At 40.7% G+C, this 26,118-nt stretch overlaps 1 protein-coding gene across 4 annotated transcripts in view; it reads left to right on the forward strand.

Annotated features, from left to right (window-relative positions):
• Positions 1–26,118, forward strand: part of LIMA1 (LIM domain and actin binding 1) — an 80,137-nt gene that overhangs the window by 41,484 nt on the left and 12,535 nt on the right. For 3 of the 4 annotated variants that reach the window (XM_089478834.1, XM_089478861.1, XM_089478843.1), the window contains 4 exons: positions 12,993–13,101; positions 14,990–15,135; positions 20,400–20,507; positions 24,512–24,560. In XM_089478834.1, the coding sequence (XP_089334960.1) occupies positions 12,993–13,101; positions 14,990–15,135; positions 20,400–20,507; positions 24,512–24,560 (412 nt within the window). The remainder of the gene's footprint in view (positions 1–12,992; positions 13,102–14,989; positions 15,136–20,399; positions 20,508–24,511; positions 24,561–26,118) is intronic. The other variant, XM_089478851.1, reaches the window with a different exon arrangement.

Consider the following 26,118-nt stretch of genomic DNA (forward strand, 5'->3'; position numbering starts at 1 on the left):
GAATAATATTATTGTCTTAACCATAACCATTCCTAGACATTTCCATTCCCCATAATTTATTATTGAGGAACCTGGACTCTACTACTAAATTGATAGATCAATGGAGATCCATGGAGAAGTGTAGGTAATTGTAATTAGTTCACAACACTTTGAGGGACAGAATACAAGACTAAAGTTAAATCTTTCCTCCTCTACATATATTATTAGTTATGGTGTATAGAAAACAAAATGTTGATGAAGCAGCAGCGCCTTTAGAAACAGGAGCGGATCTACATTTGCCAGTTAGGGTGTCCAGGCCAGTATTTAATCTTGCACCACACACCAGCTGCCCAGTTCTTTTCACCATTGCTGTGGCAATCCCTTATCTTCCCCCACATCCACTATATCTGCCTAGACATTGTAGGTTTTGCCTTATTAGAAAATGGTAGCATTATACTTTTATTTGACAAAGTCTTGTTTGAAGTCATAAACTTTGTGGTCTATATGTGGTGTGAAGTACCAACTCTGAAGAGACGAAGTGAATTGTTGGGCCATAGGAAGTTTTAACAGTTGACGCACCTGGCTTCATCATACCTCAGTTTATTGTTTAATCTGCTGCTTTCTCAAATACCACATATTTCCAATCCAAAAACATTCACCAAATGTGTTCCTTTTGCCTTCCTGTCTCCATCTGTCTTCTTAGGCCCCATTCCCACTCGCTCATTTGCCCTGGATTGAACTGGGCAGATCTGGTTGCCCCCATACCGAATCTGCTTGGAAAGAAGTTTGTACTACCCTTTACCTCGATTGATGCAATTTGCCCCTCTGAAGTTGACATTTGCAGTACCGCTTTAAAATGGAGCCTCCTTTGTTGTCATTCAAATTCACTTCCGCTTTCGTCAAAGGTGACATATCCTACAGCCATTGGCCAACCGTATGGGTGCTTTCCCCCTCCTTTAAAAAAAAAAACTGGCAGCAGTGTGCGCATATTCTGTCAACTTGTCAAATTTAAAAACCTCCAGCTGTGTGTGTCTGTTGTGTGTATTTGAGTCATTACAGATTATGACAATCCTAAAATGACCCCATCCTGGGGTTTTCTTGGCAAGATTGGTTCCAAGAACAATTGCCATTGCCTTTCACTTGAGGCTGAGAGAGTGTGACTCCCTGAAAGTCATGGGTTTCCACAGCCTTCCCTCTGAATGCCAACCTCTAGCTTCCCCTTCACTTCCAGCCCAGCATTTCCTCCTTTTTGGAACCTCTTCCTTTCCCTTCCCTTCAAGCCCAATGCCACCCCCGAAGCCCTTGCCTCCCCCTGCATGCCATCCTCTTTCCATCACAACAACAACAACAACAACAATAATACCTCACCTCAGAATGCCATCTCTGCATCCTCTTTCTTTGCTTTCCTTCCGATTGCCACCTCAGAATGCTTTACATACACATATACATATGTAGCAAAAGCATTCACACATTGTTTCAATTTGCCAAATTTAAAAGGAAACACAAACATTTGCATATTCTGTCACACACACACACAAAAAATAATTTTTAAAAAATGGCACTTGCAAAGTGAGGTTCCGTGCCAGGAGCAAGCAAACGAAAGGGAAATGTAGCACAAGCAGACACATTCTATCAATACGTATCAACCTGTAGAAAAAGCATCACATAATCTGTCAAAAATAAAATTACAAGAGAGAGAGAGAGAGAGAGAGAGAGAGAGAGAGAGAGAGAGAGATATGCCTGCGAGAGGGAGGCATGTTTCGCCCTTTGCCCTCCCTCTGACCTAAATCCCTCTCCTGAACTTGACCCAATCATGACTGGGGCCAAGTTCACATTTGCCGGCAGCAGGGAAGAAACAGGTTTTCCTAAAAGACATGGGAAATAATCCACTTTCAGAAAAACTGCTTCAAGGAGGATTTGCCCTGGATTGAGTGTGAAAGACCCTAATTCTGATGTGTTTAAACCGGTGCCAATGAGAACGTCTAATTTTTAATCCAGGTTACAATTCGGTACAAAAGGTAGTCTGAATGGCCCCTTAGATTATACTCCATGCTGGTAGAATTCAAAGACCCAAAGCAGACGGGCCAAAAGGATCGTGCTGGCCCCATTTGCACCGGGACTGTGGCAACTGCATGGTTCTGCTTCTGAAGCAGGCCGCCGCCGCAGTCTCAAACCTGTCCACCAGCAGGAGCAGCTTTTTGCTGTTCCTTTCTGTGCTGGCTTTTTGGGGTTGGAGGTCTCTCTGTGCAGCTTCCAGCCATTTTGGGGCTATGTGTCATTTGCACGGCATGCCCCCAATGCGACCCGAGGCTGGTGCTTTTTGCCCATCTGATCTAGAAAATCAGTATGCAAAGGGATCTTGTAGCACCTTTGAGACTTAAGTGCAAGAGAGAAGTTAGTAGCATGAGCTTTTGTAGACTTGAGCCTATTTCCTCAGGTCAAGCATCTGAGGAAGTAGGCTCAAGTCTACGAAAGCTCATGCTACCAACTTCTCTCTTTCATCTAGTCTCAAAGATGCTACAAAATCCCTTTGTATAATCCATGCTGTAATTCAACAAGAACCAATGTATATCATCAGCACTACAGTTTGTATGTCAAGGGAGGGAAACATATTGTTCCTGGGGCTAAACTAGCCCACAGTGGCTTGTCAACTGGCCTACAGAGGGTAGGGTATAGGGAAGTCCTGGACCCTTGTGGAAGGAGATTCTGCAATGCTGTGCTTTGCCCTCCAGTGATCAGAGATAACAGTAGAATTCCCAACCTTGTTTCACTTCCCCTCCTTGTGTTTTGTGATTGAAAAAGGGGAGGAAGGAGGTAATACAGACTGCCAGCTAAGCTGTGTGGTTTGAGGAGTAGTCCTTGAGCTTTGTGGCTAATCAGATTTTGCCTGCCTTCCCCACTTCAGAAGGTGACCAGGAGTATAAGGTGTTGATGGCCAGGGGCATGGACCTCCTTCTGATATGAGAGGCAGGACTGCAAGGTCTGGTCTCATTCTGACCCTCAAGTGCTCCAGAAGGAACAACTGGCTTTTCCTCACAATTCTAGTTTGCCATACATTTTAAGGAAAGATTGCTAAACTTCAGAATTTCATTTTTGGAGTTAATTTAGTTGACAGCAGAATAGATGTTTACAAAATATTCAGAAAGGCCTGCAAACGAAATCTCTAATGTCCTCCTTTCAGAAAGCACGATTTTCTTAGAATCGGCTAGGAAGTGCTATGTGTGAGAATACTCTTACCAGCACTGTTGTTGTTGTGTGCCTTCAAGTCATTTCTGCCTTATGGTGACCCTAAAGTGAACCCATCATGGGGATTTCTTGGCAAGATTTGTTCTGAGGAGGTTTGCCATTGCTTTCCCCTGAGGCTGAGAGCATGTGACTTCCCCAAGGTTACCCATTGGGTTTCATGACTGAGCAAGGAATTGTAGTAGTCCAGCATTCAAACCACTAAGGCATGCTGGTCCCTTACCTGAGTGCAAAGGAATGCTGTTGTGCCAAATGGGTGGAGGGTTGTTTTGTAATTGTAATGTGTGCCTCATTCCTATCACTTTGGAAGTTGGCAAAAAACCATTTAGTTTATTCAGGCGGGAGCAGACTGGTCTTTAGAAGGGATGAAGCAAGAGGTGCTGACTATGATTTGTTCTTTTCAGGGAGTGACACTGTGAGGATTGCAGCCAGTAAACTGAGGAGGGAATAATTGTCAAGAGTATAGAATGAGGTGAGGGAGATCTTGAGCAGTGACTCAAGGGCTTCTTAAAGACTCTGGGCTGGAGCCACTTGAGTTCCAGATGTTTGGAAAATGGTTTAATTTAAGTGAATCTTGGTTTCTTATAGCCATTTGACTTTGAAGCCAGATTAGTTGATATTCATTCTCTCTCCAGTCTCTCTCAGAAAAACAAAACAACACATCCAGTTGGTCAAATTAACCCCAAGCCCTGGAGGTGTTAATTAAGAAGATTCAGACTAATTGCTTAAATTGATTCAATTTCCAAGTGGCTTTGGGAAAGCTTTCTGCAGAAAAAATGCTACCAACTTGCCAAGGCACACAAATGCTGGGTTTGAGCATGTACAGTGCTGTGTGCACACAAGTAATACCTCTTTGGAAGCAGGTCTTTTTTTTCTGGCTAGTTGTGTATGTCAAGATACTGGTACTTAGAAGAGAACAAGCTGTACTGTAGTGATTCCAGCTCCTGCTGTGCTGAATAGAATGGCAGATTTTTTTTCCAGGAAGGCTTGTTTCATGTGATTATAGCAACCCTGAGATACACTGACTACAGTATATGGCTTGGTCCAGCCATCAAACATTGTGACTGGAAGAATTTAAGCTTGAAGGCTATGGAGCCCACTGCCTTCTAAAAGTGTTGGGTTGAATTTCAAAGACTTGAGGCCTGTTTGGAGTAGATGTCTTTCACATATCATCAGTTAGTTCCTGAATGCCCCTTTCTCTTCGAATTTCAACAGTATTTGGGAAATACAACACTTGGAAGTCCCCTAGAACAGGTTTGATGTGCTCAGCCATGGAAACCCAGTGGGGGTAAGTCATACACTCTCAGCCTCAGAGGAGGGCTAGGGCAAACCCCTATTTGCCAAAAAAACCCTCTGATTGGTTTGCCTTAGGGTCTTCCTAAATCAGAAATGACTTGAAAGCACACAATGACAATAACAGCAACAACAACAAAGTACATAAAAGAGTATCTGTATTCCATCTCAGCTTTGGCTGTCTCTTAGGTTAAAGCTGCTAGCACTGTGAGGTGGATTGGGCTTGGTTTATGACTGTAGTTCATTCTATAAGGATGACTGCTTAATAGTCATAGCCTCGTAAGTGCTGTCATTCTATGCACACTGGGAGGTCTTCACTAAAGGACGGCACTTTGGTTGCAGCTCACACTCTACACAGGCTCAGTGTGGTTGCTACCTCTTGGGCAGCACTCCCCTGTCTTTGACAGCTGTGTGAAAAGGTATAGAAAGTAATGAGCTGTATCTCTTGGTGGCTTTGAGATGGAGTGGGGTGTGCGTGAGTTGCTCCTAATGAAGTTCTACCTGTCCTGTCATTGTGGAAGGCGTAGGAGCTCTGTTGGGGTGGGGAATTGGCAGACCTCCAACTTGTCTAGCTTTTTTTGCTTTTCTTTTTACTTCTTTTCCAACTGCCCCCCCAACCTCCCCAGAATCTCACCCAAAGACTTGGTTGGTTCCCTGTAGTATGACTCACCTTATTGGATTTTGCCATTAGTTAATCAGGAATCTTATTTTATTTATTGAGCTTCTAGCCAGCTCTTTTGGGAGACTTAAAGCAGCTTACATAGGGCACCCAGACAGTCTTTTGTGCAAGCAATAACCAAGCTGAGATTTGCATCGCTTTAACAGTGTAATGTTGTCACAGCGAGTTGTGAAGTTGTGGGTTAAACTGTAAATGCCATCAACCTGTTAAGTCTGACCTTGATTTCAACCTGGTCAGTAAGGCCAAAATGTGCCTTACTGGCATCCATGTTCTCTTTCTTTCTGAGTAGACAGTCAAGATTGATCTTTACTTTGGCTCTATCATGCTCTCCATTTCCCAAGCCAAATTCTATATATGTTCCTTTGCAAAGACTCTTCAGCTAACAACAGCTCTGATGGCTATCTCAGGTTTGTGAAATCTAAGAGGAAAGTAGAAAGACTGCTGAATCCAGGCTACACTATTCTTGCAGCACACAAGTTATCAACTTACGAGGTTAGGTCAAATCTAGTAGTTAAAACAATTTTACAGTCTGTTTGAATTGGCGGCAGTTTTGCGGTCCTTTTTATCACTTTGTTAATTAATTTTGTTCAACTTAATTTTGTTAATGAATCAAGTTGCTTCTTTAAAGTGTAGATGGTGTGGCTCAGTCCAAGGAAATTCTGAAAGCCAATCTCTCACCCCACATTCGTGACTTGGACCAAGCTACTACTACTATTTATTCAATTGGTGGTAGCAGTTAAACAATTTATTAAGGTAGTGGATTGCACGTCCAGTAACAAAGGCAAGGAAATTACTGTAGATACTCAGTTAAGATTGACTGCAAGTCCCAGCAGCTCTAGTCAGTATAAGCAATGGTGAGGGATATTGGGAGTTACCATGAGTGTGTGTGTATGTGTACAGTACTTAATTTTCAGTAGTAGAATACAGGAGAGAAGGTAAACAGCATTTCAAACAGGAGTTTTTCCATTTCCCTTTGCAATTTCTCTCTCTTCCCATTGTTAATAAAAGAAACCAGCAGTAGGGGAAAAGAAACAGGGAACCCTGTCTGGCACTTTTCATTTGGCCATCAAACAATCCAGGTGTGTTCCCAGACAGAGGGCTCCAAGCACTTCTAGCCAAGACATTGTTGCTGTCATTCTGTCTTTCCTTCCTTCATGGATTTTTTGTGGGAAGAAAATTTTGGAAGAAGCTGTGAAAATGAGAGAGGATGATGAGAGGAAGGGAATGTTGTCTGGGCTTCTTATAAAATTCCATGAATCAGACAGAGCAATCACATGCTTAAAAAACACCACAACCCTTCATCTGTAAGCATTTCTGTTGAGTCAAAATACAGTCGGCCCTTCGTATACACAGATTTTTATACACGGATTCAAGCATACATGGTTTGAAAATGTTTCAAAAAAGTATAAATTTCAAATATCAAACCTTGATTTTCCATTTTTATAAGGGACACCATTTTGGTATGTCATTATATTCAAGGGAACTTGAGCATACATGGATTTTGTTATACACGGGGGATCTTGGAACCAAACCCCAGCATATAACAAGGGTCCACTGAGTTGGTCAGAGATTATGCTTTTGCTATCCATCCCCTTTCTACTTTTTGTTTGTGGCAATGATAGGTTTGTTACCTAAATTATGATTTTCTGTTGTTCTAATAAGCTGCAGGCTGACCCTCCCTGAATGCTTTCCCCCCGTTTCTGTTCTGTAAACGATATGTAAAGCTTTCCACTACCTAAGAATTACTAGCTTCTAATGAAGCTTATTTGAGGCATCTTCAGGCAAGTCATTTAATTTGACTTCCTTTGCAGCTGCCCAAGACCCAGAGCCATTCTGGGTACAACTTTCTTGTGTTTTAATTGACACACTTCACTAAAAGTCACGAGTTCAGCTTCTTCACAATGCAGAGACTTCCTGGAATTAGAACACACTAAACTAAAATTCCATGGACAAAATCTTCCCATGTTAAATGTTTGGGGAAATGCACTCCAGAATGAATTCCAATCTGCTGACAGCAAGTTGGGGGCTGGAAGGGCAGTGGAGAAAGAGGTTGATGTTGGTTCTGAAAAACTTGAGCAATCTCCAGCTTTTGTTTGATAAGTCTGTGTTATTAACAAAGTATGAGTTCATCTCTCTTCTAACCGACTGCATAAAATGTATACATCATGCTAAAAATGTGTGTACTGTATTCTTATTCAACATGAGCTATCTTTCTTTGGAAGGAGGAACTTCTTATCTTTTAAAGAAATTCCAAAAAACTAAAATTGCTTTAAAACGGTATGTTCTTCAAATGTGCAAGACTACTGCTTCCTGTAGCCCTAGACAGTATGGCCAGGGTGATGGGAGTTGTAGTCTTAAAACATCCAGGCTGGGAAAGTTTGGCATACTAACACTGTTAGGTACCAAGCAATTGCTGTGTGGTGGGTTGGATCTTAGGTCTGCCCAAGTTTTGTGGCACTTAAAATGAGTGCTCTTTTTATTGTAATATATGTATACTTCATTAGTTGTATGTGGGGGAAAAGCGGTGACAAAGAGTGTACAAATAGTAATGCATTGTGCGCATGTGTTACTATAGTGGAGGAAGAGAAGTATGCAAAACCTGCATTCATTCTCTCTCTCGATAGATAGATAGATAGATAGATAGATAGATAGATAGATAGACAGATAGAGTTCCATATGTGTGATGAAGTCTGCTTTTGCTAGAGCAGTAGCTCCCAATCTTCTATATTCTGTGAGGGAAGGATGTGCTTATTTCTCTGTTAAATAGACACTTTAATCAAGCTGGTACCCCCTGACTTTATGAATCATAGAATCAAAGCATTGGAAGAGACCACAAGGGCCATCCAGTCCAACCCTGTGCTATACAGGTATGCACCATCAAGCACCCCTTACAGAAGGTCATCCAGCATCTGTTTAAAGGCCTCAAAAGAAGGAACCTCCACCACACTGAATCCTTCACAGAACTCTTAAGTGTGGCTGGGGCACTGCATGCATAACTGAAAGATGTATCCAGTCAGTTTTCTGTAGGCAAACTGTCTGCTCTTTTGTTACCCCTTACTTTAAAATAGTTTTAGAGCTTCCAAAGAGTAGATGAAGTAGCCAAACCTTATGCTATAGCATCAAAGCAGAAATATGAAATTATTCATCGGGTATGAAATGGGGAATAGAGATGTGAGTGTGTTGGTAAGGGGGAAAAAATCTGTCATTCTTACTGCAGTTCGATTTGCGATCTAGTTCTGCACTTTCTCTGTTGAAAGAACAAGGGAATAGACATGGTGGCAGAAAGGATTCCCTTTCCTCCTTTCAAATAATTGGTTTCTGCCCCGCTTCTTTATACAAACCTTGTTGGACCTGTGCATGGCAGGCCATTGCTGGCTCTTTTGGTGAAAAGGGATGGGGCAACAGCATAATCTGCTTTCTTGAACTGTTGAGGACGCCTGTGACTGTACCTTTTGTTTTCAAGACTGAGAACTGTATGACCTTCTCAGATGTTGTTAAACTATAATGCCCAACATCCCTTGGAAGTATTGGCAGTGGTAAGGAATGCTGAGGGTTGCATTCCAACAACTTTTGGAAGTCCACACAGTTCCTGCTTGTCTTTAATAGGGCAAAATGTGATACCCTAATCTATCAGTATTTTGTTTATTAATTAATTGAAATATTTATATCCTGTTTGTTATTACAGGATCTCAGAATGGCATACACATAATCAGTTTAAAATGATATAACATTTAGAACAATAAAAATAATTTAAACAGATTAAAACATGTTAAACATTTTAACAAATTAAAATAGTTTAAAAGCTTAAAATAGTTCAAAACCCCATTTGGAAAAAAAAACAGTTACACTGCAAAAGTTTTAATAAAAAGCCATGTTTAACTTGCTGGTGGATTGTAGGCATTTTATCATGTGAATTGGAATATAGCCTAGAATATTGCCATTTCCATAATGTGTGCTATTGAAGCTAAGGTCCAAAACATAATGCAGAAATAATCCAGTTGGAGACCGCTTTAACTGCCCTGGCTCAGTGCTAGAGAATCCTGGGAACTGTAACTTATTGTGGCACCAGAGCTCTGACAGAGAAGGCTAAATGTCTCACCAAACTACAGTTCCCAGAATTTCCTAGCATTGAGCCAGGACAGTTAATGTGGTCTCAAACTGGATTATTTCTGCAGTGTGTTTTAGACCTAACTATTGTAGGCTTTTCAGTGGATGTAACAATATAATTGTTATCTTTAACTGCATATAGGTTGTGTCAAAACTCTGTAGAGTTGATATTTTAAGGCAGCCCACACCATCACAGAGACGATACAGTGGAATAACTTAAATCATACACCAGGGATCTAGCAGCAAACTGCAATTCTAGAAAATTCCACAGTTGGCCCTGTATTGTTAAAGGATTTGATTACAGAGTCTGCAGGAATATGCAAAATAACTAGAATTAGCAGTTTCTGATTGCAGTACATACCATGCCTTCATCAGAAGGAATGGTCATCATCCAATTTTAAACTTAAACTAGGAAAAAGTTATGACATCTTGATGAAGAATATAATATTTTAAAAAACATTAAGGCATATTTTCAAGAAGATGTCTAGATTCATACATGACTGAAAATCACTTCAGTAATTCATTGTCTGCATGAATCTTGAGTCTGTCTGTCTGTCTAGCTAGAGACTCTTATAACTCTTAAGACTCTTGTAACTGCCAGCTTTGTGTAACTAGATACAGTGGACCCTTGTTATACGCTGGGGTTTGGTTCCAAGATCCCCCGTGTATAACAAAATCCGTGTATGCTCAAGTCTCATTAAATATAATGACATAGCAAAATGGTGTCCCTTATAAAAAATGAAAAATCAAGGTAAATGTATACTTTTTTGGGACATTTTCAAACCGTGTATGTTTGAATCAGTGTATAAAAAATCCGTGTATAAGAAGGGCCGACTGTACATGTACATTTTTTGTGGTTTTTTCGGGCTATGTGGCCATGTTCTAGCAGAGTTTGGCCACATAGCCCGAAAAACCAAAAAAAACTATGGATGCCAGCCATGAAAGCCTTCGACTTTACATGTACATTTTTGTTGTTTTATTTTTGCTAGTCTGATAAGATGCCATTATAGAAACATGAAAGTTGGCAGGTAGGACATGTATTTTGTAAATCATATATCAAATAATTGTGAATCAATCTTCACATTGACATGTTTGTTTTGACTCATAAAAATGAAATGGTAGTGGTCATTGACAATGACACACATGAATGTTACTGGAGGGACCAGTCTGGAATTGTGTTAAAACTGAAATTCTATTTTCTTAACTAGCAATCATGAAAGTGCATTACTTGTTTCACTCTAATGGGAACTTTTGGTAAGCTGCCTTGACAACCTGTGTTAGGGTGGAGTTGATTATAAATAAAAAAATGAAATCAGATGTTTGATCTAGTTACGATCTTCGAGTCTGAATGAGTCATATCTCTATATCACATTAAGCATTGTTGATATTAATTGTCAAATGATATTTCCTCCTGTAGCTTAAGACAGTGAAACTTGTATATAGGGTAATATCAATATGAATGGTGCATTGGAATAACATACATTTTAAACAAATAAAGGCCTTGACCATCAGGAGTTTTCAGTTACAGTTTGATGGTGGTGGGCAGCTCAGGGAGTAGGGGAATAGGGAGGTGTAAGGACCACGTGGACTGTGCATAAGCACAGTTAAGAGGCCATGCTTTGTTTAAGGAAGGGGTCAGGGCTGAAGATTTCAGATAAAAATTTCATCGGTTTTGGGAAGCATAATTGAAAAGTGAAACTGGAGGAGCTGCTCTGCAAGAGAATTCCAGATCCAGAATATGGTTAAGTGGAACGGGAGGAGTTATTCAAGAGCTGAAAATGTTAATGCACTTCAAGGTCACAATTTGGAGAAAGAATGGACGTCACAGACAGATGTATTGTGAAAATAAGACTTATTTATTTATTTGATCATTAATTTATTTATTTGTTCGTTCATTGATTTATTATACTTATATCCCACCTTCCTCCCAAAATGGGATCTAAGGCGGCTTACAATAGTTTTAAAAAACAATAACAGCTAAAATATTAATTACAAAAATTGAAAGGCAATTAAACAAGAAATTACTAAAAACATGGTTAAAACATTTAAAACATGATTGCAATATAATTTCATTTAAAGGTATAAAAATACAGCACATCACATTATGCACCCACTGCAACTCCATAATCAAAATTGAAAAGGCCTGCATCAATAAGAATGCTTTCACCTGCCAATGGAAAGAGAGAAGGAAAGGGACCAACCAGATTGGAAGGGAGTTACACAGCCTAGAGCAGTCATAGAGAAGGTCCTTACCAACTGTGCCTGTGAGGTGGTGGGACTGTGAGAAAGCCCTGCTCTGCAGATCTCAATGCCTTATATAAGGAGTTATGGTGAAATATGAAGTGGCCCAGGACTATAGAACACTGTGAAGCAGTACTGATGCACATATGCCCCCCCAGATGTTGTTAGACTGTGGAGATTATCACATGGGGATCAGGACGGGATGGGACGGGAGCAGATTGCTCTTCTGTTCTTATCCCATGTGTGACCATGATTCTGTGAAAGAAATTCACACATGTTGTGCTGATCTGTTCATTGTCTCGTCAGTGAAGTGGAATTGTATTAATGGGTTCTTCCATGAAAGGAAATGAGGAGACAATTCCACTTCACTCACAGGACAATGATAGGATCAGCGTAACGTCATATGAAAGTCTTTTTTGCGATCTCTGTCATTTGTCCTTCCTGGATGGGACACTGTCCAGATCGGCACAACGTCATGTGAAAGTCCTTCCCATGATTGTGTGGGAAGGACGGGACAAGGACAGGGAAAGGATGAGACAGGGACGTCTTTTTCCCCGTCTGACAATCTCTCCAAACAGTCTTACTCAGCATAACCAATGGTCGTATATGACATGAGTTATAATTCAGCAACATCTAAGGGCCACAGAGTCTCCATCTCTGTCAAGTAAAGAGAAAGTGTCTATGCTGGATAGGGAGTTGCAGCAGGGATCTGAGGATGGATGAATGGTCTCTTTTGGTGAAGTGATATCTTAAAAAGCCTACCTGTAAAAACATAGGCCTGTTACAAACTGCCAAAATAAAGCTGCTTTGGGTCTTTTTGGAGGTATGCTGTTTAAATGATGCACGCACCCTAAGAATCCGGAAGCTGCACCAAAGCTGCACTCCAGTGCTTAGGAATGGAGTGTGGCTTTGGCGCGACCTCCGGACTCTTAGGACCCATGCATCATTTAAATAGCATACCTCCAAAGAGACCCGAAGCAGCTTTATTTTGGCAGTCTGTAACAGGCCATAGTTTCTTATGTTATTTCATTTTTTAAAAATTATGCTTTTAGAGGTGGTTTGTGTGTTGTCCCAATACTACAACTATTATAAATGTACTTTTATTTTTTTTATAATAGCCCCTGAAGAAGGCCAATTGGTGACAAGGCCGAAACACATTGGGCTTTTTAAGATAATAAAATTTTTGGACCATCACACAGCACCTAGGATTTTGTTTCTTTTTACTCTTCTATGGTTTTGACTGAAAACCCAGAAATGCACTTGCTGAAGTGAGCTAGAGTTTTGGTCAATGAGCTTGAAAAGAAGGTGCAATTTATTTATTTTAGTGGTATGGGGAATGTTTGATATTTTTTAAATGTATAATAATGGCAAATTCTGTTTGCTTATGATGTTTGAACACTCTCTTTTTGGCTCAGGCAATAAACATACAAATTTCTGTCTTTTAAAATAGGTTCTTCGAGACCAGGGCAGGGCTCCTGGTAGTAGAAGAATTTCAGAGAACAGCTTTTCTTCAGAGGATTTTGACATCAGTTCTGGAGAAAGAAGCCTCAATGCTTCAGGTGAGCAATGATCAATATGATGTGTGCCCTGTGGCATGCAGAACATTCATCCTTTTGGACAGAAAGAAAGATAGGGAGACCCCCTACTCTCCCTGAAAATGTGGCTATTCAAGGATAATAAAGCAAATGTGCCACACCACTCTTTGTTATGTATGAACTACTCAAAAGATAAATGTCAGATACTTGTTTTGTATTGAAATGTCTCCCTGTAATTAAGCAAAAATAATTGATTGTGCATGTATGTGTCTTTAAACCATATATGCATGGTGATGCTGTAGAGAGTTTCAGTTGGCCATGAGTCCCCAAATGTGGCCAGGGGGTGTATATATTGGACTCCTGTGTTGCAGTAGATGCCATGACATTACATATGGTATGACCACTATATACTCAGGGGATCTGTTCCCATGTTTACTGCTGATTAGCAGGAACTATGGTTAACAGCAAACACTATATTTCTGGTAGAAATTGACCATAGGGTTGTACTGGAGGGCCTCCAAATGCCTAGAGAGACCTTTTTTTCAAATGTGGATAAGTGAAACCACAGTTACTGGACCAATGGATATGGAGGTTGTACTGTATTATATAGACATATGCGTTTGCATGATAATGAAAGTCACACAGTGATTAATGAAAGTCTAGTCTACGTACATATAAGTGTATTGTGTAAATTGCTGTGGATCTTTGCACATTTGCATTGGCAGTTAATTGTCTTTACTTTCCTGCACAAATCTGCAACTACTCAGCCACATGAGTTATAATGCTCATTTCTGCAGATACTCCAGTAAAAGCTACAAAGCCTTTTTCTGTGGAGTTTAAGGAATTATCCCCCCCTTCCCCCATCAAAAAATACTGAAGTCCTGCAAATCATGTGTAGCCAGATTGCTTTGTGATTGACTGGAATGGGGAATATTTTAACTGTGTAGACTAGCCCTTAGTGAGCTCATAGCAGATATGAGTTTCAAATTGTCAGCTTCTTGAATTATGGCAGGTTCTGAAGTCCGGACAGAGGACAGAATTGTTTTGTCACCTGTACTTTGCCTTTCAAACAGATAAATTAATTGGGACTTCCCTCCCCACTCCTTGTTTATCCCCCAAGAGTAGAAGCAGCTGCAGCAATTTGGGGAGAGAAACTGTTTAAGAAAATAACAGTTTGGGAATATAAATATGATCAGCAAAAGGTTCGCTCCCCCATGCAGAACCTTTGCTATCCTCCTACCTTGACAACTATGGATCCACTTCTGAGATCCAGGTCTGACGCCATGCCTCTGGTTTGGCCTTGTAGGCAAAGGCGCTGGAATTATTAAAAATAGATTTTGTTTTGTTCTTGTAGTGTAATTATTGTATATACTCGTGTATAAGTCTAGAAATTTTAGTCAAAAATTGACCCAAAAAACCTGCGTTGACTTATCTATGGGTCATTGTAAGTACTCTACTATAACTCTTATTAAAAAAGGAACCATCCTCTGATAAAAGGCAAGAGTGTAATCTGTCCTGGATGCACTGACCCTCCTTTACTCTCTTATCCATCCAGCCTTTAGTGTGAGCAAAATGCCTGATGAAATTTTGTAAATTTGTTGGCATTGTTTCTTTGCTTCATCCTTTAGATCCTTTGTTATGTGCACCTAAGTTTTACCCTCGACTTATCCACAGGTCATCTCAAAATCCATCATTTTGACCCTAGAACCTACCCTTGACTTATACATGAGGTTGATTTATAGTCGAGTATATACGGTATTCTGCCTTAATTAGTGTGATGAGAACATGCCCTTGATGCTCCCTTTGCAGCCCTTCCTATTCAAAATGTCTTTCCTTTTCTCTGTCCCAATATTTGGTTTTTCAGTCCTCTGCAATCAGCACTGGTAATTTTAAACTTCATACTTTATTTCAGGTCACCTGCTCTCCACCTCGCCAACATCCAGCCCAGAGAAACCAGAGGGCAAGAAAAATCAGGAGATACCTCGCTTGTCAGAAACATCAGTTAAGGACAGGCTTGCTAAGTACCAAGCAGCTGTGTCCAAGCAGGGCAGTCACATGGTAGGTTCCCTGTCCATTAAACGGCTACTGTTTTCTCACCAGTGTTCTCCTTGAGAAGACCATTCTGGTGATTACTGCTCTGATTATGTTTGGAAGGAAGTAGTATCCTCAGAGGCTTGAGGGCTGCTGGTGGTAGTGATTTGAAAACATGTTTTCTGCAATGTACGTTTTTCTTTTCAAACCCCTGGTACAATTTTCAGATCTCTTCCCCCTGCGCTGCTCTTGGAATGCTCCCTTCCTGTTCTTCTGCATCTTGCCTGGCTTTCTGCCTCTGGGGATATCTGCATGCAGTATGATATCAGACTTTGTTAACCTGCTGGGAGCAAGGGGGAAAATTGTGGAACAAAAAGGTTATGTGACTTGCCCAAAGTTTTGCTGAATTCTTTCTCTCCACTTTTCCATGTTTATTCTCCATGGGCTTTGTATGCAACCAACTTTCTCACTCTTCTTTCCTATCTGGTATCTTCCTCCATTTTCTATAGTAATATGGTTTATTCATACCGACATCTGTCTCTGATGTATTCTTGTTAGCTAAATATTTGAACAGGAGAGGAAATGCTGGCAGTTGTGATAATAGAGGAGGGTTGGGGAACCTGATGTCTCCAGATGTTGAGACTCCAGTTCAGCCAAGGTAGCATGAGCACTGGCCAGGGACCAGCTTTTGGAGCATTGCAGGCTTCCTATGACTATGGACACTATCACAGAGGAGGCTTACAGTGAGTAAATCGCCATGAAAAGTGCAATTGGGGTTCACACCCCCATGCGCTTCTCTTGTCAGTAAATCATCATGAAGGTGTCGATGCTCCGTTGTCCTGTGAGCAAAGCATCCTTGGAGCCACCATTTGGCAATAATGGAATCTTCCATTATTGCCAAATGGTAGCTCCAATGACGCTTTACTCATGGGACGAGCAAGCACCAATGCCTCCATGATAATTTACTGATGGGAGAAGCACGCAGGGGTGTGAACCCCGATCATACTTTTTTCACGATTTCGGACGATTTCATGGCGGTTTACTCACTGTAAGCCTCCCCTGTGATATTATCCTATGTTAGAACAAATGGTTCTCCAAGAAAAGACATATCAGAGATCCCATTTTCTCACTGTGATGAGTGAAAAATATGTATGTTCATTTATTTATATTCCAGTTCTCTGCCAAAACCAGGACTCAGTGCAGCTAATAGGAAGATTTTTTAAAAAATGAAAATGAAAAAAACACAAATAAAATGTTAAGTTGTAACATGAAAACACAATTAAACACATTGTTATATTAAAATGTAATTGGATTAAAAGCAACTTGAAATGCACATCAGTAAATAAGTATAGCACCTTCTTGTTCTGAACTAATGATTTCAGGTGGTACTCCATATCCTCCACATTCATAATAGTTAAGGAGCCAGTGTGGTGTAGTGGTTTGAGCATTGGACTATGACTCTGGAGACCAGAGTTTGAATGCTGACTCAGCCATGTAAACCCCCAGGGTGAGCTTAGGCAAGTCACACTCTCTCAGCCTCAGAAGATGGCAATAGCAAACCCGCTCTGAAGAAACTTGCAAAGAAAAGCCCATAATAGGTTTGCCTTAGGGTTGCAATAAGTCGGAAACGACTTGAAGGCACACAGCAGCAAGGTAGAGTTTGCTTTTCCAGAGCTGAAATTTGAGGGATTCTTCACTGCTTGTATTAAAAAAGAATGTGCCAGTGTGAAAATGCCCCTTGGTTAGAGGTATCCATCCCTGGTTGACTTGTCACTTTGATCAGAAGGACTTAGGGCGAAACTGTGATTTGGGCAGAGATACAACAGGCGGTCACCTCTTGCACAAGCAGAAGAATCTGCTGCTTCTCTCAATGTGAAAAGTGACTGAATGGTCCATTTGCTTTCTGTGCAGAGAATGGAGATAGATTGCAGTAACAAATCATACAGAGATGCAGTAGGCAGACTTCTCTGGATGGGTACTTCTTGAAGAATTCTATGGTCCTGAAAATAATCTGGGCAGTGCCCCTCCAGGCAGCCTGACATAGGCGGTGTACAGACCGCCCCTTTGGGGCAGCCTGTACCCGCCCCTTTCCCCGACGGATCGGGCCTCAGCTGCCACAGCGGCAGCCCAGAGGCCCTGATCCGTCACTTTTCCAGGCCGCGGGGAAGCAGCAAAAGGCCACTTCCCCGCGGCCTGGAAAGGGGTGTCCTTGGGGCTTCATGCCCGAAGGACACCCGACAGTGGTGGGGAAAGGGAGAAAGGGGCCACTCGGCCCCTTTCTCCTTTGTGTTGCTGGTGCAGCGGTGTAAAGGGTGCGCCAGCGACACAAACCCAGGAAGGAGCTCCAAAATGGAGCTCCTTCCAGCGCTGCAGAAAGGATGGCAAGACGTCATGGCTGCGCTGCCCCATTTGGAGGCGGCGCGGCCGTGACATCATAATGGCGGTGCCCATGTAGAATAGGTGGTGCCATTACAATGTACTAGGGTTGCGGGGCATCTGGAAAGGACACCCTGAGGCAACACTAGTACATGTGCGGGCTGGCACAAAGCACTGGTCTGTACAGTGCCATAGTACAGTCATATTGCATAAACAATAGGGAAGACAATCTAACCTTCCACCTCCTCTGCTCTGTGAAAACGCTTACACTCCTCATAGCTACCATCAAATTGCACCTTGCTAGTAGAATGAATGTTCACCTCTCTAATGCAAGGATTTCTTCTTGTCATGTGCAGCACTGTAATTCTTGCACGCTCTAGTTCAATATAATTGAAAGGATTTTAATGGCATGGATAATTGCCACTAGTTTAACAAATCTCCTTAACTGCTAATGGCTATCTTATTTTTATTCTCCTACTTTTGAAACTTAGCTTTCCTTGCCACTGTATTCAGTTTTCTGGCTTGCTTTCTCAAACTGATAGCTACCAATCGTTTGCTGGCTTCTAGGGAATGAATTAGCCACTTACCACAAGAGCCTGCAAAGTCTTTCAGAACTGGCCAAAGAGCCCAAGTACCCCAATTCAGAAGCTTCCTTGACAAGCACTTGTCTCACAGAGATGTTTGTAATAGAACTTGAGAGCCCTACTTCCAAGGCAAAGGAGCTTTGTGGATGGGTGATTTTGGAGTGGAGGTTTGGTGATACAGGTTGAGTGTCCCTTATCTGGAAATTTTAAAAAGTCCAAAATTGTCCACATGGTGACTGAGATAGTGACATCCTTGCTTTCTCATGAGTCAGTACGCAAACTTATTTTCACATACAAAATTATTTTAAAATTGTGTATTAAATTAACTTCAGGCTATGTGTATGAGGTGTATATGAAACATAAAATTTTATATTTAGACTTGGTTCCCATTTTCCACGACATCTCATTATATATATGCAAATATTCCAGAATCTGAAAAAAATCCAAAATACTCCTGGTCCCAAGCATTTTGGATAAGAGAGACTCAACCTGTACTTGACATATCATCTGTCTGAGGCTGTTTGGCCACAGTTTGTCTGAGGCTGTTTGGCCCACAATTCCCATGGCATTCTAGGTCAGAGCTTGGAGCTATGACTTTCAATTCTTAGGGGATTCTGAGGGGTATAGCCAAAAATCCTGGAAGTTTTGAAGCTCTCTTCCAGTCAGGTTGGTCTTCTTGTTAATGCTAAGCTTTGCTCATGAGACAGGTTTAAACATTTAGGATTGCAGTAACATTAGCACATAAGAGGGAGTGCCTGTTCTGGTGGGGAAGGGGAACACCAACAGGATGAGTTTTTTGTGTGCTACTCAACTAAAATATTAGGCAACATTGGGCCATGAGCCTTTTAAAAAAGAGTAATGCACAATGCCATTAAATATGACATGATTAAAAAAAAAAAAACTCTCCCTACTGAATCTGTGAGAGCCAGTGTGGCACAGTGATTTAATGTTGGGCTAAGACTCTGGGAGACCAGGATTTGAATCCTCACCCGGCCATGGAAACCTTCTGGGTGACCTTGGTCAATTTATATTCTCCCAGCCTTCAGAGAAAGGCAAAGGCAAACCCAGTGATAGGACTGCCAGTTTGGATACAGTTTGAAGGCATATAAGAACTGAATCTGTATTAACAGTACACTGAAGTGTTATATCTTAAACAGGCTCCCTTGTGATATATGAGACTCTTGTGAAAAGAATGAAAGTGTTGGAGGTGGGGTAGGGGAACATCGATGTTTCCAGCTAAAGGGATGCATGCTCATTTAGTGGCTACTGTGCTAATTTGTGATAAAGTCTTGTGAACAGCTGGCTTGGGTCAGAGTTCCTTCTGTTCTGGGAAGGCTATTAGTAACAGTTGCTGTGCAGAGTCAGTTACAGCTCTGGAGACTTAAGTGCTTCAGATGATATGAAATAAGACACTATGGGTGAGGTAGTTTTAATGGGTTGTAGGTATAGCATGAGTAGGGGATATACACTACTGCATGCATTAAGTAGTAGCTAGTAACAGCATTGCACTAAAAAGAAAGTTATGGCATTTCTTTTGGAAAAAAAATCAGTGTAAGCTCTAAGAACAATTTTTTAAGGAAACGCAAATGCATTAAGGGAACTGGTTGAGGTTCTTCTGCAGATGCACTTTTTGCTTGAGGAGAGGCAGGTTGTAACCACTAAGAGCGTCTTTTTGGTGGTGCCATCCTGGCATCTGACCCTAGGGAGTCATTTACCTGGTACATACCTTACTGACCTTTTCAGTGCCAAGCAAAGATCTCTTTAGCACTTTAGATGTATTATTAATCCTGCTTGTTGTTTCAGTGTAGGTTTTTCTTCATTGTTTTTAGGGGTTTTAATTACTTTCTTCTTTTGTAAACTACCTTGGACATGATTGAAAAGTGATATAAAAATAGTTGTAACAACCATGACAGACAGTGGTTAAGTTCCACCAGTGTACTTTACTGTTTGGTGCCAGAAGACTTGGGGATTCCTTCTTCTACCATTCCCCCTGCAGCTTTCACAACTGAAATATTTACTGGCCCTTCCAAAGCAGTTTTTTTGGGGGGCTCCTGGGTGGCTGCAGGCAGAAGAGGTGGAATGGCCAATTGCTGCAAAAACAGTGGGATCCAGTAGAGGTCCACCACTGGATCTTGTCCAGTGATTTCTGATTATGGATCTGGTGTGGTATGAAAAGTATATTCATCTTGTACAATATATTCCTTCCATCTTAAATGCTAAGTTTTACATTAATACAGAAATCTGTTGATACAGTTTTCTCAAAAAGACTGAAGAATCCCTTACTTTAAGGAATGAAAAACACAAATGCTTGAGTGCTTTGTCATTCTGTAGAATGAGATTCAAGCCAGTGAAAGCGAAGACAAGAGCTACAATTATGAACAGAAGGAGAACTTGCCACCATGCTCTGAAGATTTGTTTCCCCAGCAGGATGGGGAGAAGGTAAGAGATGGTCATATTGGCTGAAGATCAAAACAACTTCACTTGGAGCTGCTTGAAGAGGCACACCCAGAGTGCTATAAAACCACAGCATCTGGAAACTGAATTGTATCTACTGATGAAAATTTGTTTCAGGCTGTGTTAAGGTTCTCATTATAATACTGTGGAAAGCAAAATGTATGTTTAAAGCATTTTTACCAGGGCTCTTACATTTTCCCCAGGCTTGAGCATCAAAAAGTAATTAAATTTAGAATGTGGTAGCTAAGTTAGTTTTGAGTAGCATCCTATTTAGGACTTGAATATCCTGATGCAAAAAAATGCTCAAGCATTTTTTTTCCCAGCAGATGATTGTGAACTCTTACTCCTTTCTGTAGGTTTCCTTGGGACATGTTCCATTTACTAAGGAAGGAGCTTTTCCTGGGTAAACTTTACTTAGCGTTGGGAAAATGGGAAAATGAGCATTGTCCATTGCACAGTGTTCACATGTAATGAGATCTTCTTTGAACAAGAAACATTTGTGTCTTTTCTCTACTTTGGGCAAATCACTGAAACCAATACTTCACACTTTTTCTCTTCTTACTCTCTGCCACCTTTGTTAATCTGGAAGTAGAGACTATTCTGTAGCAAAATATTTGATGAAACTGGATATCCTCAGCTGGAAAATTCAAAGCAAATGCAAAAGACTAGAGAAATTCCTTTGTTCAGAATGGCCAGAGGCAGGCAAAGCTGAGAAGCATCCTGTTCTTTATCTTGTTCATACTGTGAACAGCACACTCCGGTTGCAATTCTGTTAATGGGTTAACCTACTGAAGCTAATGGGATTTAAGTTGTCTGGCTGTGTTCAAGACTGCAGCCTGTGGGTCTAAGTATCTGTATAGTTCTCGATGTTATGTGGGTCCCTCTCATTTATGTTTGTATTCCTCAAAAGATCTCCAGACACCCAATCTTTTCTATATTTATCACTTGTAGTATGTGTGCAAATGAGAGAGAGAGAGAGAGAGAGAGAGAGAGAGAGAGACTCTGCTGTCACATTTAAATATCAATATCTATACTAAATAGCAGAGATTCCCACAGCAGAGCTCCCTAGTCCTGCAAAATCTCTTTTCCTCACCTACAACTTTGTCCCTGCTTTCAGTGTAATCTGGAAATTGAAGCCTGGTTGTGTTACTTAACCTGAGTGGTGAAATCAATTCCTCATGCATCCTTGATGATCAAACATAGGGGAGCATGTATGTTTAGGACTTCCATCAGCACCACCACCAAATGCCCAGGTTCTGCAACAGTATCAGTTGTTTGCTCATCCTTCTTGGGCAGATAACTGCCCTCCCAGGGAACTGTTCTGAAGGTGAGCTTATTTCAAAGCAAGCAGGAATGAACTCTAATTCCCTTCTTTGTTCCCTTTTCCTACAGCTATATGGAAGGTTTGAATAAAAGGCCTCTTCCTGCTGATTTGAAAGAGTGAATAACTTTTCAGTTTATAGGCATTCTTGTGGCTTTCTTTCCTATGGTGACTAAGCATTTGCTTGAACTGCATGAGGAGCACATGCAAGAAAAACTTGGATAGAATGGGGCTAGAGGCTGGGGAAAGAATCAATCAGTGCTTGTCTTTTAAAAAATTCATACATCCAGGCTAGCTATCCTAGGTGAATATAGGAGATATAGGTAGAAATGGTGAATAAACCTGTGTAATTGTGTAGTTAATTTGCACATCCTTCAATTTGCATGCTGAAAGCACTGTTCCTTTGCACCTTTCACATCACAGTGAGGGCTGTGACATGAATGCCCCTCTCCATGAGCTCTCCAATGCTGTAGAATGTGTTGTGGAATGCTTGCAGAGATCTGTTCCCTCAAAATGAGGCAAATGAGCAGTGTGTTATCCCCCGCTTATGTGCTTCCTAATTTGCACAGTTCAGTTGCTTGGAATGGGGCTTCTAAGGTAAATTAGCAAGATGCTGCTCTTAAGCTTATTATGATCTATTAATTCCTTAGTGTGAGCAGCCTTAAGCTGTCTGTTATTTAATAGAGCAGGCATCACAGAAGAGAAAATAGCACTCTTGTATTCTGAATCAGGGCCTGTTTCATTTATGGACACAAACTTACACTTAAAACAGCAATAACAACCCTTCTTTGAGAGAGGCTACCATTGAATGAAAGGCTAAACATTCTAAAGGCACCAGATCCTGCCTGATCTTAGAAGCTAAGCAGGATTAGCCCTGGTTAGTACTTGGAGGGATGACCACCAACGGACACCAGATGCTGTAGGCTATATTTCAGAAGAAGGATCTGGCAAAATCGCCTCTGAGGATTCCTTGCCTAAGAAACCCCTATGAAATTCATAGGGTTACCCTAAGTTGACAGGCAACCTGAAGGCACATACATACAAACAACTACTGAATGAAGGGTGGTCAAGAACTGAAGGCCTAGTCCTTTGGAGATTGCAAATAGATCAGATTATGCTTGCCCAACCTGGTGGTCTCCAGATCTCTTGTACTACAGTCCCTCTCTTACTGTTCAGTTGGCACAGTCATTAATCATACTAGTTGAGGTTGATGGCAGATCTATTAACTAACAGACCTGGAGGGCACCAGGTTGAAGGTGAATATGCTGTCCTATCATAGTAGCATCTATTGAGTGATGAGCCTTACCCTCATGAAGGACTCAGAGAGTTTTCAAGCTAGTGTTTCCCACTCATTTGGAAACCTCCAAGATAAAAAGTAGAAAAACTGAACTGAATAGTAAATAGAAAGACAGGATTATTCTAGCAGCAATCTGGGGATGTATTTGTACAGTTAACCTTCTGAGGTAGCAGATGGTTAAAACTAGCTGATAGAGTTCTGTCATTACATGTGTTGGGATGGCCTTGCACACTGACAGTCCCCCCAGTAGCAGCAGCTGTAGTCATACATAATCCAACCAGATGCCATCATCTGAGGGTGTGTGCATGTGTGGATCTATGAATAAATTGAGTACAATTCCAATCAGCTATCTTGATTAAACCCTGAGTTAGTACAAGCAATTTTATCTCAGTCTCTATATGAGATCAAATGAATTTTCAGCCTCATTAAATGAAGACTTTTGTGCAGCTCAAAAGCATGTACATTGTGCCTATCTCCAGCCTTCTTAGTGACACAGTATTCTGAGAGCAACACCTGTTCATATTAAAATTGTACTGAGGCAAGCATCATCCACTATTTTACATCCTCTCTATGGGCTAAATCATAACTATTTCGGCATTTAGGAAAGCAGGACTTTAAAACAAGCAAACAGGCAAATGTCCTTTACTCATATTCAAAGACCTAAGGTCCAAGAGACTACCCAAACAAGAAAAATCCATTCAAAGAAGAAGAAAGATTATCCCTATCCCATATCTAAGGCCAGAAAAAGGACCTCCAATTTATATTTTTAAAAGTTTTTTCCCTTGCCTTTAGACAGGTCAAGGGACAAAAACACCTTTAAATGGCAAATCACCCCTCTTAAGATTTCTGAGAGTTTGATCTGTCATTGTGCGAGTGAATGGTGGAGAGGCTTGCAGGAGGACACTAGGAGGCTGCATGTGGCTCACACCTAGCCCATCCCTGATGCTGTTTCTAGACACTTGTTATGATATATTTTGAAGGATTATGAATAGGTGCTGAGCCACCTAGAATCTGAATTGTGCCCAGCAGCACTGCTGTAATATGCACTAGCAGTGGTAAGATATTTTGGCCAGATAACTAAAGTTAGAACCTTAAGTGGAAAAATAATTTGGCCTGCTACCTCAGCCTAACTGAAGAGCAGAATTAATCTAAAAATGCCTAGTAGTGCAGAGCTATCACTCTAATGTGCTGGTGTCTTGATTTCCAGTCTGCCTTCTGCATCACACAATGTGTTGGCTTGTTGTGATTGTTCCTTACCTGAACATGTATTTTTATATATAAGCTTATACACAAATTGAGTGTTAAGGAGGCAGGTCCAGTTGTCTAAACATTTGTGTAATGGGAGGTTGACAAAATCTGTTTTCCCTGCAGATTTTCATAGGAGACAATCTGAATGCCAGTATTTGTGAAGATGGCAATGGTAAGTTCTTAATTTCACTCTGCTTCCCATCAGAGATGAATGGATGTTCATGTCACATAGTTTTTGGTGCTTGAGTTTAAATACGTAGCTATTCTGTTTTCCACAGAATCTGGAGGTAGGATCTATCTTCCCAGTGAAGTCACTAATTTAAGCTGATTCTTAATAATTTTTTCTAGTTGGAGCCCTGGTGGCACAGTGGTTAAATGCTGGCACCACAGCCTCTCAAACCCACAAGGTTGAGAGTTCGATCCAAGGCAGGGCTCCAAAGTCCATTCAGCCTTGCATCTTTCCTAGGTCGCTAAAATAAGTACCTATCTTGTTTGGGGCAGTTAGCTTACACATTGTAAACTGCTTAAGGAGTACTTAAGTGCACAGATAAGTGGTATAGCTAGCGATTGCTAGTATGTTAATATTATTTATTTATTGCCTATCTCTCCCCATGGATTGAGGCAGGAAACAACACCAGTTTAACAAATACACAACATCAGTTAAAAACACAGATCAGTTTAAAAGAACAAATAAGATACATACATAGTAAAACAATCCACATTTTAAAATTCATCATCTAACATTCACAATTTAAAAATCAACTGGATAGGCAAGCTGGAAAACACTTGTCTTTAATGCTGTTTTAAATTTGGGCAATGTATTCAGCTATCGCATCTCTTCTGGCAGGTCATTCCACAGTCTAGGGGCAGCTGATTCATTCTGTTGTGTTTTTTTATACCTGCATGTGTTGATGTTTTGGGGAGCTTCATATGGCTGAGGGTCTGTGTATACATAAAGAAAGTGTGTTATAGTGTGAATGTGCAGATATGAAAACAAGGAAAGGTTTATGGTACAAATATTTAATATCAGCCAATGAATTTGAATTAATACAAAATAATTGATTGAATAACTGAATAAATTTATACACGGGTAACTTTACTGTCTGACATACTGTGATTTCTTAGTATGTCTCCAAAATAGAATGTTAATGTGATTTGATGTTATGAAGTTAAATGCTGGTTGTGTTTGAACATCATGATAAACCATAGTTTATCATGATATAGTGATTAATGGACAGTGTCATTATGATAATATCCATTAATAATGATAAACCATCTAGAATGAGTCTAAGATCAGTCCTGTCATGTTAAACTACAGTTTATCATGACAGGACTGAGCTTAGTCTCATCCTAATTTCATATAGGTTCTAAACAAACAAACAAACAAACAAACAAACACATGCTTTCTCCTTTCTTCCTCCAGCATGGTTGCAAGGAGCTCAGAAGGTTTTCCTTCATTTTTTTAAATAATCACAGTTTGTCAAGGTGCCCAAACCCCAAATTATTAAATAATGTAGTTTGTTTAAAGCCAGCCCACTTTGTAAGTCATGGCTTGTTTTTGCTTGCCTCTGACTAGAAAGCAGGTTGAAATCAAAATTAAATGATCTTGAATAACATAACTTTAAAAACTGTGGGTAGGCATTGCCATTTTCTCTAGCTTCACTGTGTGTCAGTTTCCCCTTATTTTTAATGCCTCTTAACAGCATTCTGAACTACTCTGTTATGGAGAC

The sequence above is a fragment of the Sceloporus occidentalis genome, unplaced genomic scaffold (genome assembly GCF_023333645.1).
Source record: "Sceloporus occidentalis isolate IW3139 unplaced genomic scaffold, rSceOcc1.0.p SCAF_1, whole genome shotgun sequence".
Classification (NCBI taxonomy): Eukaryota; Metazoa; Chordata; class Lepidosauria; order Squamata; family Phrynosomatidae; genus Sceloporus; species Sceloporus occidentalis.